This window comes from Camelus ferus, chromosome 3 (assembly GCF_009834535.1).
Source record: "Camelus ferus isolate YT-003-E chromosome 3, BCGSAC_Cfer_1.0, whole genome shotgun sequence".
NCBI lineage: Eukaryota > Metazoa > Chordata > Mammalia > Artiodactyla > Camelidae > Camelus > Camelus ferus.
The window spans coordinates 7537942-7554044 of record NC_045698.1 but is presented as its reverse complement, the minus strand read 5'-3'; the positions used below and the strand labels follow the sequence as shown (position 1 = coordinate 7554044).

At 48.8% G+C, this 16103-nt stretch overlaps 1 protein-coding gene across 1 annotated transcript in view; it reads left to right on the top strand.

Annotated features, from left to right (window-relative positions):
• Positions 1–15651, top strand: part of DAP (death associated protein) — a 60640-nt gene extending 44989 nt beyond the window's left edge. Inside the window, exons 3-4 of the mRNA XM_032470067.1 lie at positions 12206–12248; positions 13811–15651. Coding sequence (XP_032325958.1) covers positions 12206–12248; positions 13811–13924 — 157 coding nt within the window. The 3' untranslated portion in view covers positions 13925–15651. The remainder of the gene's footprint in view (positions 1–12205; positions 12249–13810) is intronic.
• The last annotated feature ends 452 nt before the right edge of the window (positions 15652–16103 follow it).

Genomic DNA, 16103 nt, shown 5'->3' with positions numbered 1-16103 from the left:
ATTTGGTGGGGGGGGGGTGCTTGTTGCAGACTTCTCAGTGTTGGGATGTTTTGTTCTTGCAGCTTTCCACGTGGGTGAGGTCATGGTGTCCCTACAAACCTCCAACAAAACAAATGTTATTTTCTTTACATGAATGCAAAAGGGTTAATACCCTTAAAGGTCAGAGCCTTGAGAATGGGCCCTCCTGTCTATGTCAGGCTCTAGGCAGCACTCTTTTACAAAAGGTGCGGAACCAGCAAGACTCAGCCTAGAAAACAAAGCACAGGATTAAAGCCAAAAGAACAGATCTAATGTGGAGTCGGACTTGTCCTTTTCTATCACATGTTCTTCCTGGGACAACATGCCTTCCTGGGAAGGTGTGTCTTCCCTGGGACATTGAGCAACACAAAGGGTTTTCCTTGCCCCCCATACTGTTTCAATAGCACAGGATGCTGGGAATGATGTGGGGAAGGCAGGCCAGGGTTCAGAATCTTTGGTGCAGGGAGATTTTCTCTCTGTGATGCCCTCAAATCCTTCCCACAGTACAGCCTCGTGCTTAGAACAAGGAGAAAAAACTTAAGGTGGGTCCTTTGGCATTCTCAGAGAAGCTCTAAGAAGCCCTAAAATTCTCTAGTGAAAGAAAGAAAGAAAGAAAGAAAGAAAGAAAGAAAGAAAGAAAGAAAGAAAGAAAGAAAGAAAGAAAGAAAGAAAGAAAGAAAAGAAAGAAAGAAAGAAAGAAAGAAAGAAAGAAAGAAAGAAAGAAAGAAAAGAAAGAAAAAGAAAGAAAGAAAGAAAGAAAGAAAGAAAGAAAGAAAGAAAGAAAGAAAGAGAAACAAAGAGGGAAAGAGAGAGAAAGGAAGGAAGAAGGAAGGAAAGAAAGAAGGAAAGAAGAAAAGAATTCTTAAATGACAGTTTAGAAGACAATAGCAACTTCTGCACTGTCTGTATCTAGGGAACTAATTGAGTATTCATTACCCCTAAATGTGATTTTGTCAGTGGCAGCAGTATTCTGTCCTAAGCACAGTGTATACATTTTCTCATTTGAACCCCAACCTGTTCTATGAAATAGGGATTGTACCCATTTTACAGGTGGACACTGAGGCTCAAAGAGGCTATTTGTCTCAACTAAGATTTGAACCCAGAGCCAACTGCCTCCAAAGCCCAGTCCTCAAACGCTCCGTTGCCCGGCTTTCCTCTGGGCTTCTAAGTCTTCTCTGAGCTCTGCAGACAGTGGCAGAATCAGGTGAATTTCATACAGATGCCTGGGTCCTCCACACACTGTTGGGAAGTGTGGCCAAGTTTCTCTCAAGCGTAGTCAGATTTGGCGACCACTCTGTATCGTGAAATTTCAAATCCAAGAGAAAGTAAGCAGGAGCCCAGGAGTGGAGACACACACTGGCCCAGGATGACCCCTATGTGTTAAATCCATAAGCAGCAAGCTAATAAATTCTCATTATTAGAATTACTGTATTTATCTTCTCTTCTTGCATCCAGTAAAGGAGAGAGAGTAAGGTAATGGCGGCGGGAAGTCGGAGAAGGGGAAGCTGTAGGTGACGCGAGGAGACGTCCTGTACGTAGAGGGCACTGACGCAAGGCTTAGCGTGGCTTTCTGGAAGTATGTGTCTGGAGGGAAGACAGGGTCCCCAGGCCCTGTTAGGGTAGCTTTCACTGTACCTTCTGCGTGTGTGGGACACATCGTTTACGCGGAGGCCATGCTCACCCGCACACCCAGTTCTCGGGGCATCAGCCTTCTCTACAAGCGGTGGTGAGGGGCTGGCATCTGCATCAGTACTTAGCCGAATATCTGTGGGTGGAACATCATCTGGGAGTGGTCTTTTTAGAATCTCAAAGCATCTCTCTGCCCTCCCACACAGAGACGCAGACCTCAGTCGTCCCTAGGACAGACTCAGAGGAGCAGGCTGGGCTGAGTTTTGTCCTAAAGTCATGGCACCCTGGGGTCGGCAGGTCTGAGTCTGGGGACGAGAGACGCTGCTCCTCTAAACAAAGGTGGAAACGTGCGAGTTCAGACGTTCTCGCCCAAAGAGCACCTTGGCTCACACCCTTTAACAAGATACTATGAACTCCGTGTGCCAAATCCTGATTATTTTCTCTCTGATTTAGAATTCCATTGAAAGCACTGGAGTTGTGTTTGGTTTCCCTTTAGTCAGACTCACTGGACAAGGACCTGTTCCTTAGGGAGAGGGGACACACTTGTCCTAAGACGCCAGGAGCCCCTGCCCACCGGGACGGCCAGCTTCCACTGAGCCTGGGCCTGGCGGAGCTGGCCAAGCCTCACCAGCCCAAGAGCCCCCAGCTGAAAGGACCAGCAGTGCCATCTTGTGGTGGTTCTCGAAGCTCCTGAAATCAGGCCCAGGGAGGGAGACAACACTGACTGTCACACTCTGAAGAATGACGTACGAAGAAATGTCCGGGTGCAGTCAAGTGAGGTGGGTCCCTCTGGTCACCAGCCACGCTGATTATTATTTCGGTGGGGAGGGTATATCTCAAGTAGTAGAGCGCATGCTTAGCGTACACAAAGTCATGGGTTCAATCCCCGGCACCTCCTCTAAAAATAAATAAGTAAACCTGATTTCCTCCCCGCCTCAAAAAAAATTTTTTTAACTCAAAAAATTATTATTTTGGTGTCTAGAAAATTAATAACCCAAATAAGCGAACACCAAACCAAAAAGATATTTCATGAGCTACAATGGCTAGACAAGATTTGTTTCCCTTCTGTTTACTAGGAAATGTGTTTAAAATCACCCACGAGGGAATATATTTTTCCATAAACTCTATGAAAACACAAAACCACAGGTTTAGCGCAGAGTCGGAATGTAGTCACAGGATCTGCTTCTAGACAGCCTCAAGGCGCTGCGCGTCCTGTCTTGAGGAGGGTCGGCAAGAAGATGGTTTTCCCCAGGAATCTGTCATGGGGTGGGGGGGGCCAAGCCACCCCACTCCATCACTGTGAGGGGAGAGGGCCTTCGACCCCCTTCGCTTCATGCTGACGGCAGCAGGTGGAACTGTGCCCCTTCCTTCTCACTGTGTTCTGGCATCGTGTCCCTCGCATGACACACGCGTGTGCACACGCTCACACGTGGATCTCAGCCTAAACCCCACCTTCTCGGGGTCTGCACTGACTCCCCTCCATGGAGTACCCCTCCGAGACCCAGCGTGTTAGCTGCTTGTTGGAAAAAGAAGTCGAGACCCTGACTCAGCTCTCTAGGCCTGCGTGTCCAGGAGAGCACCCTCCCTGACTCACAGGGCAGCTCTGACTTCTAGGGAAATTTTTAGGGGGAAATCCCTTGCTGAGCAGTCATGTGCTTTCTTACCAGGAAGGGAGGGAGCATCACCTGATGACAGCTCCCAGGTCCTGATGTAGCCTTGATGGCGCGGTGCACCCGCAGGCCACTGCCAGCACCCCCGCCAGGCTTCCTTCCACACTCGCCTCCCGTACTGTGACCAGGAGCTGGGGATGGAGGAGGAGCGGGTGGTCGCAGACAGAGCCTCTTCCCGGTGGGGCAGCAGCCTCGCTGTAAACTCATGTGGCCTCATCACACACGTTCAGCCCTTTCTTCTCATCTTCTTTCTTCTCCTGGGCTGGGAAACCAACAACCAAGCCGTTCTGATGACATCAAAATAGGAATCAAAAAGATTGACAGTCCACAGAGTTTTCCTTGAAGTCCATGGTTTGGTGACATCTGTTTTGTGTATCACAGACCCTCTTTTTGCTTACTTGGAAGATTTTCTGTCCCAGATAAGTAGGGTTATTTATGCTATGCGGCAAGGGAAACTGAAGGTGAGACAACTGAACCAGTTGTGAATTAGTGGAACCGCACAGAGGGTACACGGGAGGGGCCGGGGAGGTGTCATCGTCACCCCAACACCTATCATTTGCTGAGTGCTAAGCCGTGTGGGTATGTGCAGTCACCTGGTGAGGGAGAGTCCACTTTCACCCATTTTACAGATAAGGAAACTGAGCCTCAGAAGGTCAGATGCCAGCCCACCAGCCAACCACTGGCAAAGCCAGGATGGTCTGACATCAGAGCCCACAGTCAGGGGTGACCACCTGCCACCTTTCCTCCTGGTTTCCTTCTTAGACGGTGTCCACTGCATTCTAAACTTGAGGGACAGTTTGAAACCTTCACTGGGCTTTGTTCCTGAAGCTCAGGTGCTGAGTTGTGGGTGGTGGTGGGACCCATGACCCAACAAAGAGCACCGAGCTGAGCAAGCCTCTGGGCTCGGCCTCCGGGACCGCAGACAAGTTTCAGCCTCTTCCAGCAGCCATCCCTTCACCCATAAAATAAGGATAACACTGCTGAAGAGAATCAGATGAGTTAATAATTTAGGTGGAAGCGCTCTGTACCCTAGTTAAGGACTACAGACATACATGGTAGTTTTCAAGGAAAAAAAAACCATTATCAAGTCAGAAAGTAAGTGCTTAGGCAGGTTTGAATACATCGTACTGTCTGGTTGAATAAGGATTCTCTGGTTGCATTTAGATGACTTACTTTAAAACTCTGCATCTCTAAGTCATGTACGGAAGCCAGAACCTAAAATCAGAGGCTGCTCCGTGACCCACTTCTCAGCCCTGAAATGAGGGCATCAGGCCAACGCCCTGGGCCGCCCTCGTTCCTCGTCTGGCTCAGAGCCTTTATCTGCTGTGCAACCATCAGGCAAGTTGCTGAACCTCTCTGATCTACTGTCCCCTCATCTGTAAAATGGGGAGAATAGTTCTACTTCATAGGGCTGAAAGGGTTAGACATAACAATTCTGTGTGAAGCGCTGAACTCAGTGCCTGGCCTCGGGTAAGCGATCAGTGAAGAGCGGCTCTTACCACCTAAGATCGTTCCCATCCTTCAGAGAAACTAAAGAACAACTCATTGAAAGCTGTGTGTCCCCGTCTTCTGTGTAAAAAACGCCCACTGGTATTTTCAGAACACACATACGTGAAGAGGAGAGAGCATTTGCAGGGGATGACTTGGTGGATCTCCTTGAACCCAGACCCAAACTGTGAACCTGAAAGCAATTCTGTTAAACAGAACTCTTGGCAATGCCTTGCCACCATTTTGATGACTTGCTATAGGACTGGTGACTTGCCTGAATTCCCTGTCTTACTGATTACTCTGTGTGTGTGTCCTCAGCTCAGAATGCTCCTGCCTGGCAGCTCAGTGACTCCAGTCCCCATTTGGACGGCTGGGAAGGCATGGGCTGGCCAGCTAAGCGGGTGCTGGATCCTGTGCACAACCCTAGCCCCCACAGCCCCACTTCACAGGAGCCCATTTTTAGAGGAATAAAGAGCCCTGCACTTTGGGGAGGGTGGAACCCCCTTAGGAAAGGATTTCTAAGGGCTTAACCCTCTAGGGGTCAAGGAAAGAAGGGAAAGCACCCCGTGTAATGACTGGGAAAGCAGGGTTGGTGCAGGACAGCGGGTACCTAGCTCTCTGACCACGTGGCACTGACAGCAGCCCAAGGAAGGCTGGCGGCATTTCGGTTCTTGTCAAGGAGCCCAGAATCACCTCCCCAGGCTGAGCTGCTCTCCACAGCCCCCAGGAGGAGCGGCATCCGTGTTCTGGGACCAGGAACACGGGCGCTCTGCAGAAGGCTGGGCTGCTTGAGCACACCGAGAGTGCTGACTGGGCTCCCAGGGAAAACTCGAGAAACTACACCAGATGGAGGTAGGGAGAGTCTGAGATCGTGAAGGAATCTACAGTCACTCCCACTAGTCTGGCCAAGAGGCCTGTGGTCACCTTCCTCAAACATGGAGGGGCTGTCCCACGGAGGAGGCCTTAGACTTGGGTTGGGGCCACTGGGTGAAGTGCAGGGAGCCAGAGACTGTGTCACCATGAGTCCACCCTGAGGGCCACGAGTTCCTCGCCCGCAGAAGCACAAAGGCATGGGCTGTGACTGAATTCCACACGAGAGGGAAGCTGGACTAGGTGTCCATTAGGCTCCGTCCAGCCCTGACTCCTGGGACAGTGGATTTCCATGTCTCAGAGCTGAGCAGAAAATGTCACGTCGCCCAGGACCTGCCTGCTCTGACAGTCCTTGTGAAGTCTTAGGACACAAAAAAGGAACGTCAAGTAATCTCAATAATTTTTCTACTGATTAGCTATTGGATTTTGGATATGTTGAGTTAAATAAAAGAGATTGAAATATATTTCAATAATTGCTGTTTTAGAGTTCAGTGGAGTTTAAAAAATTTGAATTCAGTTTTCTCAGCCCTGGGGACTTTCATTTAAAGTCATCAAAACTCAGTCGTGAAGACACCTGCATGTCACAGGGTCACGTGCTCGCTCACTAAGCATTTCTGGTGTCTGTCCTGCCTTCTGCTTTTTCTGAGAATGTCAGTAAGGCATAAACCTTACTCATCAAGGAAATTTAGGAAAATAAAGAATAGGAAATGTTGTTTGTTTGTTTAGGTTTATTTATTTATTTTAATGGAGGTACCAGAGATCTCACATGTGCTAAGCATGCACTCTACCCCTGAACTATGCCCTCCTTCTCTAAAGAACAGGAAACTTGTTAAGGACAAATGACCCTGTTATGAATGTGCAGATACACACTACTGTATATACAATAGATAAACAACAAGGTCCTACTATCCAGCACAGGGAACCATATTCGATAGCTTGTAATAGCCTATGATGAAAAAGAATATATATACGTGCAACTGAATCACTATGCTGTACACCAGAAATTAACATAACATTGTAAGTTGACTTACTTCAATTTATTTTTAAACCATAAAAAAAAAAAAAAGAATGTGATGTGGTCCTTGACAGGTGAACACTGGACACCTACGTGCACCAAATACTTGACAGCCGCACAGGCAAGGTGTGACGAAGGGACGGTGTCTGCTGATGTGTAAGAAGTGTCACGAGGGCTCTGATCCCCACTAATTCCATCCTGCTTGTGGTTCCTCTCAATTTAAAGAAGTATGGTTTTCAGAAACTGGAAAGGCCTGGGGATGTGGGGAGGGCAGGCATGATATTTTTCACTGTCTCTGTTTCCCGAGAGAAAGTCATGTGGCTTCTTCAAAACCACATCTGTCAGAATGATTCTCATCAGATTAAATAAATCCTCAAAGCCGCTATCACAGTTTATAGAATCTTGGAAATGTAGGTTGCGTTTTGCATGGAACCCTAATGGAATTTAAAATGCGTGTGTTTTTGCAAACACGGCTTTGAGGGCAGACGCTTTCCCGGGGCTTGTGAATTTATGCTGCCGTAGCTCAAGTTTAGAAAGTGTTTTCACTGTATAAATGTAATGAACAATCATTTACCAGTTTTAGATGTTATTAATTGTAGATGGAAAAGGCATTGAGCTCAGGGCCCTTTGGCCAAGCCTGATGAAAACCCACAGCGCACACACACTCTGCCAATCCAAGGAAACAATCGTTCTCGATTACAACGTGAGAGTCCAGCCTTCTGTCATCTTTTCCCAGGAAGCTGTCATATGTCCTTATAGTCAACTACGGCCTTGTCATTTTAGAGGCAAGAAGACTTTAGGAGGAGGAGCTTTATGTCATAAAGACCTTAAATGATTGATACAGATCAGTATTTATTTCTTTGCTGCAAGGAAGCTTATTCTTAAAATTAGTTGCTAAATCTAATCACAATGCAATAGCACTTCACACCCATTAGGACGGCTGCTATAAAAAATAACAGTAATACTATGTGGTGAAGATGGGGAGAAATTGAACCCTTACGCGTTGCTGGAGGGAACCTGCAATGGTAGACGGCCGTCAGGGGGTCCCTCTAAAAGATAAGGACAATTATTACGTGACCCGGCAATCCCACTCCTAGAGATCTACCCAGGGAAATGAAGGTGTATTTCCACGTGTCCGCATGAGAGCTTACTCACATGTTGTTCATAGCTGTACTATTCATAGTCACCAAAAAGTAGAAACAGCCCAAGTGTCCATCAGCAGATGAATGGATAAAAGAAATGTAGTCTATCCATATAGTGGAATATTATTCAGCCTTTAAAAAGCAAGGAAATTCTGACACAGGGTACAACATGGATAAACCTTGAAGGCATTATGCAAAGTGAAAAAAGCCAGACACAACAAGGCAACTATTGTCTGATTCCACTCATATAAGGTACCTAGATTAGTTCAGTTCTCAGGACAGAAGGAAGACCAGCAGTTAGCAGGGGCTCAGGAAGGGGTAGTGGGGAGTTACTGTTTAATAGGTACAGGGTCTGTTGAGGATGATGAAAAAGTCATGGAAGTGGATAATGGGGATGCTTACATAACATAACAATGCGAATCCACTTAATGACACTGAATTGTACAATTAAAAATGGTTTAAAAGGTAAACAATTTTTCTAAAAAATTAGTTGCTGAGCTAGCTGGGGAAACTTGGAAGGGAGGGGAGAACCTGAACTCTGTTCATTTACCTAGAGCCGACCAGAGCTAACGCAGGCCAGAGTCTCCTCTCAGACTGGATAAGACTTTGCACTTACAGCACAATCCTTGAATGTCTGTTTTTTTGTTTGTTTATTTGTTTGTTTGTTTTAAAAAATGGAAAAAGTGCAACCTTAAAGCAAGAACCTCTCTTCAGACATGCTGGATCTGCAGGGCTTTTCCTTATTTATTTCTCACTGGTACCCATGCTGGAGAGCAGAGACTGAGGATAAAGTCTTTGAGGTCATGCCATTGTCCCCACCTTGCCCCAGGTTAACTGGACGGAATACACGTTGATAAGATAACAGTGTATGTTTAAGGCACATACAGAAAGCAAAGGTTTGAAAAGAGGATAGTTGAACTTTAACTCTTAATTATTTCATATTTACTTTTTGTTTAATATTTATATTCATGTAAAATTTTCATCTTTACTCCTGTAGTTTTTGGTATTTACCATTTCCATATTCCTTTCCCAAGGGCCTCCCTGGGGTACATGGCCCCCTACGGGGAGACCACTGCTGACGGAACGTTGTTCCCTAGTTTCACCCCCAGCCAAGAAGTCGTTCATACATTTCAGGTATTGTGTTTCTAAAATCCCCCCACCTCAAACTGGAGTAGCCACATTGTACAGAATACACAAACCATAAGGCATCTGGTTTACAAAGCAAGCCCGCACCCGGCTCACCTCCACCGTCACCCCAACTGTTATTAGCAGCACACTTCTTTCCTCTGGGTCAACATGTTCTTCGTTGCTAGACTCTCCCTTTAGAAGCAGAATCCAACACGCTGTCAAAACTTAACAGCTTAAGTAATGAGGTGTCGAAGTGCAAGGGTGAGACCAGGGGTGAGAGGGAGAGAGGTGAACCAGGGGAGGGGGCACCATCTTGCTGCGCCCCGGGGACCCTTCGGTTCTGCACCCACAGACCCTGATCACCCCTTAGGGAATGAGCCAGGACTTGCGGGGAGGGGTCACTCTTATTTCAGGGATCTCCTTTGGTCCCCAGAGTGTCCATAGTCATGACGGGACAGATCCTTGGGAGGCTCACTGGGGGGGGGGGGGGGGGGGGAACGCAGAAGTGGGCGCCAGGAAAATAAACATTGTACCCGGCGGATGATTCCAGATGTGAGGCGGTTCCTTCACGTGCATTTTCGAACACTTGGGCTGGAGCAGCATCGTTATATCTTATCAAAGTCATTCAGACACATACTTCCTGAGATGCATTCGAATCAGGGCCTAAAACACTGGTGTTAACGCGGGAGACACCCAGGATCTAACTTGGATGGAAAAAGCCGGAGCGCGGAGGGTTAACTCTCGGACCGCTGAGACCCGGACGGCCATCAGGTTGGAGGAGGGACTCAGTGATGGGGCTCTTGGGTCTGGGGACCCCTCCTCCGTGCCCAGGGGAGCGGGTACGGGAACAGACTCCTGATAACCAGCTCTCCAGGAGCCTCGGGGCAAGGGCGCGGTCCCGCGGGGACTGGGCGTCCGAGGGGCCCCCGCAGGCTGGCGCTCTGCTGGGACCCGCTCATCACTCAGCAGCATGACGCCACACCGCCAGGAGCTGATGGACTGATTCGGCTGTGATTTTCTTACAGTCCAGTTCTGTGCAGAAATGTGTATTTGTGAATCTTATACACATAGTAATATAGAATTACAAGCGATTTTAACTTTTTTTTTTTTTGGTCTGCTTTTCAACAATGAGTATACATAGAGAGAGAGAATATATATTTATATCTGTAAAGACCCAAGCTTCCCTGGCCACCCAAGGGGCTCACTTTGGAGCTAGGGGGCGACTCTCCTCTGCTGTGTGTTTATTCTAATTAATTCACTCTGTGTGGGTGACTTTCTCATCACGTTCTTGCTGGGGAGAGGGGGCTGTCTCTATTTCTGCCTTTCAGAGTCTTGACTTAGGTACAAAACCAATAAAAACTGGAGATTACTGAAGCCATCAGCACTCTCGGTACCAAAAGGTGGCCATGCTTTATCAGAAGGCGATGCCGCATAATTAGTTACCAGAATGGAGCCATCCCCACTCCAAGCTCTCCCTCGATTTTTAAAGGAACATTCAAAACTTAAGAAAAATTTGTGCTGCCATTTTCATATTCCTTCCCCAAAACACTTAGAAAATGTTAGAATCCAGAGCACAGTTCTCAAGCTTAGGTTGTGATACCCTTGGCGGTGAATACCCTGGGGGCAGAGTTCGTGGTGATTTGGAACCGTCAGGGCAGGATGTGCTTAGAGTCCAATGAATCCAAACGTACTGCATGCGAGACTTACACTTGAGCGGAACTTATTCTTCCCTGACTGGCTACTGATCCCATAGTCGAGTCGTATTTGTCAGAAAAGAAAAGAAAAGAAAGAAAGAAAAAAAACACCAACCCAGTTAACCACACAACAAAAGCTAAATAAAACAAAACCAATGTCATGTAGGGAACATTTCCGTGCTGCTTAGTAAGACTTGAAATTTCTTAGCCTCGTGGAGTAACAGAAATTACTTGGGGGAATTCTGGGGGGTTTTGCTAAACTTTCTGGGATGTAAACAGTAAACGTTCTGAATATTTGGACTTTTGCCTGTAGCAAAACAAAGCGGAGACAAGTGATTTCCTTTAAGGGACCCCCTGCAGTGGAGCAGAGCAGCAGAGCTGGTGGGAGGCGGGCTGAGCAGCTCCTAGGACGTCTGCCCACAAGACCAGCCTTCAGCAAAACGGGCCACCCTTGGGAGCTGCCCACATCGCGCTCTCGCTGCTGGCTGGCTGGCCTTGCATTGATCTACTGCTGCCAGGTCCCCTTGCCCCTGGCCGAGGTATCTCAAAGGTGTGCACACCCGTGTACCACCCGGAACTGTGTTCTGGTATTTTTAAACTATGACATGTGCAGCCATTTTTTTAACTGCATAGAAGAGTATGTAATAACGTGGAAGTATGCCCATCAGACCCTAAGTGCAGAAAGCAGACTACCAAACGAGGTGACTCTCTGGTAAGAAAAGAAATTTAATAAGAAAGCAAGTAAGTCTGTCTATCTATAGAAAGGAGGACTGGAAGGAGAACTCATGTGTTAACAGTGATTACCTCCTGGAGGTGGAACTACAAGTGATTTTAACATGCTCGGCTTGTCCGCTTTTTAGCAATGAACATGTATTGCTTTGGTCCTATGTTCCATCCCGTCCATATTGGTGACAGTGGGGGCCAGCTCAGTATGATGAAAGAAGCTAACAAATGGCAGTAGCTTCACAAGGACGGTACGTTTTTTAACACGTGGGGTCCCTTAGGGGCCAGGAGCTTTGCACCGGCTCTGGGATCTCACCCATTAGAAGCTTCCAGAAGCCATGAATTCTGCAAAGACTCTGGAAGAGGGACCCCTCAGCCTACAGGACAGGAAGCTCCTTGGTTGGAGTCTCTGTGTCCGTCCAGCGTGACCCTGCTCCTTCCCTGCTTCAGAAAGCGCTGATGTCCACCATCTGTTGAAACCGAAACTATTGGACTTGCCCATAGTTACAGTTTAAGGATTAACAAAAAAAAACAAAAACAAAAAAGAAAGAGCTTTCCAGCAACTTGGTTGTTGTCTACACAGTCGTTCTCTCTCTGCCGGAGCTCAGCCTCAGGAGGAGGAGGACCCCCAAGCGTCCTGAGCCCAGCGGCCAGCGGGTCGTTGTGATGAAGTAACAGAGGAAGAAGGTTGCTTCCCACTTCCCCCTCCCTCCTGAGAGTCCTTGTTTGTCCCACTGCCTTGAAGCCAGTCTCCACATTCGTGTCGCCTGCCTCGTTCCTCTTCTGTGATTCGTGATGTTCAAGGTCTTTTCCCTTCTTGTCTTCCAGTCCCCCCAAACCGACCGTGTTCATCTCTGGAGTCATTGCCCGGGTAAGAGCCGTTTCAGCAAATCGGGGCCTCAGCACACGACCTCCTGGTTCCTCCTGTCTTTGTTCACTCGTCCACCCAGGGTCCAGGGGTCTCTTAGTTGTCCCATGTCTGTGGATGGTGCTTCTGTGGTCGGGGGTGGACGGGACGGTGGTGACACGGAGCCCGCAGCATGAGCTAGTGCTGCCTGTCCCTCCTGCATCCTCACCCGCCTCCCTTCTCTTTAGACTCAGCCAGGACCACCAGACTATCCCCGGGCCAGACTATCCCCGGGCCAGACTATCCCCAGGGCCAGACTATCCCCCGGGCCTGAGGGCTTCTGGGTGATACGTGAGCTGAGAATGTTTTTACATTTTTAAAGGGTTGAAAATTTTGAAATAAGACTTATATGGAATGATATGTGAAAATTACATGAAATTCACACTTCAGTGTCCATGAATAGGGTTTTCGTGGCACACAGCCATGCCGTTCGTGGATGTAGCATCTGTGGCCGCTTTCAGGGTGTACTGGCGGAACCCAATAGTTGAGCAAAGAGTAATGACCTGAAAAGCCTAAAACGTTTACTCCCTGGCCCATTACAGAAAAGAGTTGCTGACCCCTGGACTAAACTCATGAGTTTTGGTCACACTCTTTGTCTTTCAAGAGCCCCGCCTTCTGGCGAGACCGAGCATTTTTTGCAACTACAGACCTCCCCTCAGCAAACCCCCGTTTTGGGAGTAGCCCACTTATTCCATCCACAGCTCTGCGGCTCACAGCCCACTCAAGCCCTTAGCATATGACGTGTACAGAAAATGCTGTTTTGGGGGACAGCTCATCACAGCCGTCCAGAGACCCTGAGACAGACAGGTGGCACATCTACTACATGCGATGAAAGGAAATGCCGACACACGTCCAAGGTCACCCCAGGCCAGTTGGCTCAGCCAAGAGCTCACCATGGCTCTCACCTGCCCTGGGGTGGCCTGGGCTCCAGCCCCTTCACATACACACATACACACACACACAAGAAGGCAATTCCTTCCTGAGAAATAGCCAGGTACCTTCTCTGACACTCAGTGGATTGATTCTGGCTTATCTCACAGCATCCAGCCCCTGCCCTGTGTGTTTCCTCCCCAACCAGTGCCCTGGCCCCACCCGCAGCAGTGGCAGCAAATCTGAATTTAAGACCCTGAATTTGGTTCTGTCTTGCCCCCCCAATTCAAAAGATCACAGGAACAGTTTTAGCAGGAAAAAAAAAGCTACCCAACACCCAACTCAGCTCTGAGTGAGTTGTATGGTGACCTGATCCCATGGCGTCGGGGAAGAGACAGTGAGCTTTCTCCCCTTCTGGAAGGTATGTGGGTCACACTGCCCCATTAAGTTCCCCAGAGAGCTTGAGGACCCCCGCAGTCCCATGAGATGGGCTGCTACCTGTAGACTGGTTCCCTACTCTGTCACTGCCCATGGTACCCGCCCCCGGTGTCTGCCGCCCCACAGGGAAGCCAGGGGGTGCAGGGTTTGGGGCTTGCTCATGTGCTCACCCAGCTGCTCATGGCTGATGAGTCTGTACTTTCCGTGTCTCCCAACAGGGCGACAAAGACTTCCCCCCGGCAGCTGCCCAGGTGGCTCATCAGAAGCCCCATGCCTCCATGGACAAGCATTCTTCTCCGAGAACCCAGCACATCCAGCAGCCTCGCAAGTGACCGGCGAGGACCCAGCGCCCTCACCAGCCGTGCCTCAGTACCCCGACACTCGGTAGTTCCCTGGCAAAGAGAACTGGCATTTTCTTCAAAACGTTGCTCCATTGGGAAACCTAAGTCAAAACAAAGTGCCCCTTCCTTTGCCTTAAATGTCCATATCTAAATCAGAATCAGGCCCCAACCCTTGTTTCCAGGGAGTCCTGGCTGGTGTCCTTTGAGGATCATTGTGACCCTGCACGTGCCATTAGCAGAACTTGGAAAGACCTGCGTGAAATGAAGTTGTTCAGAGTTTAGCTTCAGTTCTGGTTCATCAGTTTCCCTGCCAGTGGTCTTCAAAACAGGCAGGCTCAAATTTGGGAGGGTTAGAATGAGGTCAGGGGAAAGCTCAATCTCATGCTTTTTAGTAAAAGGACCATAAAGTCTTAACACCTCGTGGGGAGAGAGGTGAAGGCATTAATCACAGAAAGTCTGAGTGGGGAGGACTTTTGAAACAGGCAACAGCATCCCTGAACCTCCCTCCCTTGTGTGATGAGGGATCACAGCACAGGGTGACGACAGGTACTCCGGGGAAAGCCAAAGAAAAGCTCCCAGCTTTGAAACGGCTCTTTTATTACAGGAGTCCTCTTGCTGAAAAATTTGCCCAAAGGGAGGACTGCCAGAATGAGATCTCTCAGTGCGGGTCCCAAGTCCCGCACTGCCCTGCCATCCAGACAGGCTCGCCGGGAAATCGCGGCAAACCTGCATTTTTCAGTCATCACCTCTAGAGCTGCCTTGGAGTTCTGGGAGTGATCGCTGACCAGGTGGAGGAGTAGACACACTGCCAATTCTGGAACCCGAGAGCAAGAGTGCTGAGCATTTATGGAAAGACAGGTGAAAAGCCACCCTTTGTCTCCCTAGGGAAAAGCAGAAATACCACATACCATTTGAAAGCCTATTCGTCCGTCAGTCCAAGTGTCTGGAATTCCCCCTGCCCGAGGGCACATTTGCCTGGGCCCACTGTCATTTGGGCACCACAGCTGTCCTGTGTGCTCTGCCTGTGTTTCCTGCCCAGAGCCGCGCTAGACTGCTCGCCGGCTCACGGCTATCCAGTGCCTGGCTATTCTGAAAAGCCAAAGGGCTCTTTTACTCAAATGTTCAAATCGCCCAGAGCAGGTGCTTTGGGAGAGGGTACGGCCCAACTGTCCAGCTCACCAGCATGGTATTTGCCGCAGGTCGGCAGTGTGAGCAGCCTGCACCTAGCTGACCCACCTCGCGCCCTTCCCTGTGGGCAAAGCCGGCACTGCTTCACATTCTAAAGATAATGTTTGATTTCCCATCTCCTTGACTTGAAGAAGCTGGGGTCTCACCCTCAAGGCACCGTGTAGTCACACCCTGTATTTCTTAATTGCTGAGATATTGCTGTAGACTGAGGCTGGCTTTTGGTGATGCAAACTGGGTGGGCAGGCGGCATCTCAGAAGGATGCTGAGAGCGGGCGGCGCTAGGTCAGGTCTGCGGACTGTTGCACCCTCCGCTGCAGAGATGAAGACGCATCCTTGACACTCTTCAGTGTCGCAGCCAGGAGCGCCGTGCTGTTTCCCAAGGTGCATTTTTCATGTCCCTTCAGCTACATCTGGTGTGTGTCTGTGGGCTCTAGCTCACTGGAAAGCAAAATGTTCTCCTGAATGAGTCTGTCAAGTCATTAACTTCAAGAATAATAATGATTATAATAAAGCTCCTGCATTTCTTCTCATGGTTTGTTTCTTCTTATATTTCAGAGTTTCTCCTTCTCATTTCACTAGGGTTGCCAGATGGTTTCAGTAGAAATACGAACATGCAAAAATGAGGCGTATTTTCACAAATTGTTTCCCAGACACAAAGCCGAACTATTGGACACCTGGCACCTCGAGTCTAATCGTCTGCTTTCAAATGTCATAACATGGAGACGCTTAATGCAGGTGATTAAAATGTAGTCCTTGGGCCCAGCAGCTGGCCCTGTGCTGGGAAGGCCCCCGGGAGCAGACTAAGACGGCGTTGTTACTCGGAAGCCCAGGGTGGCTGCGAGCAGCGTCTGATGAATAGGACACTCATCCAATTTACCCAAAGTGCTCCTGTAACCCTTATGAGCAGAATGAGGAAATAATCTCAATTATCAAGCCTCAAGATCCAGAATCAGACCACAGATTTGAGCTGGGAAGGCCCCCT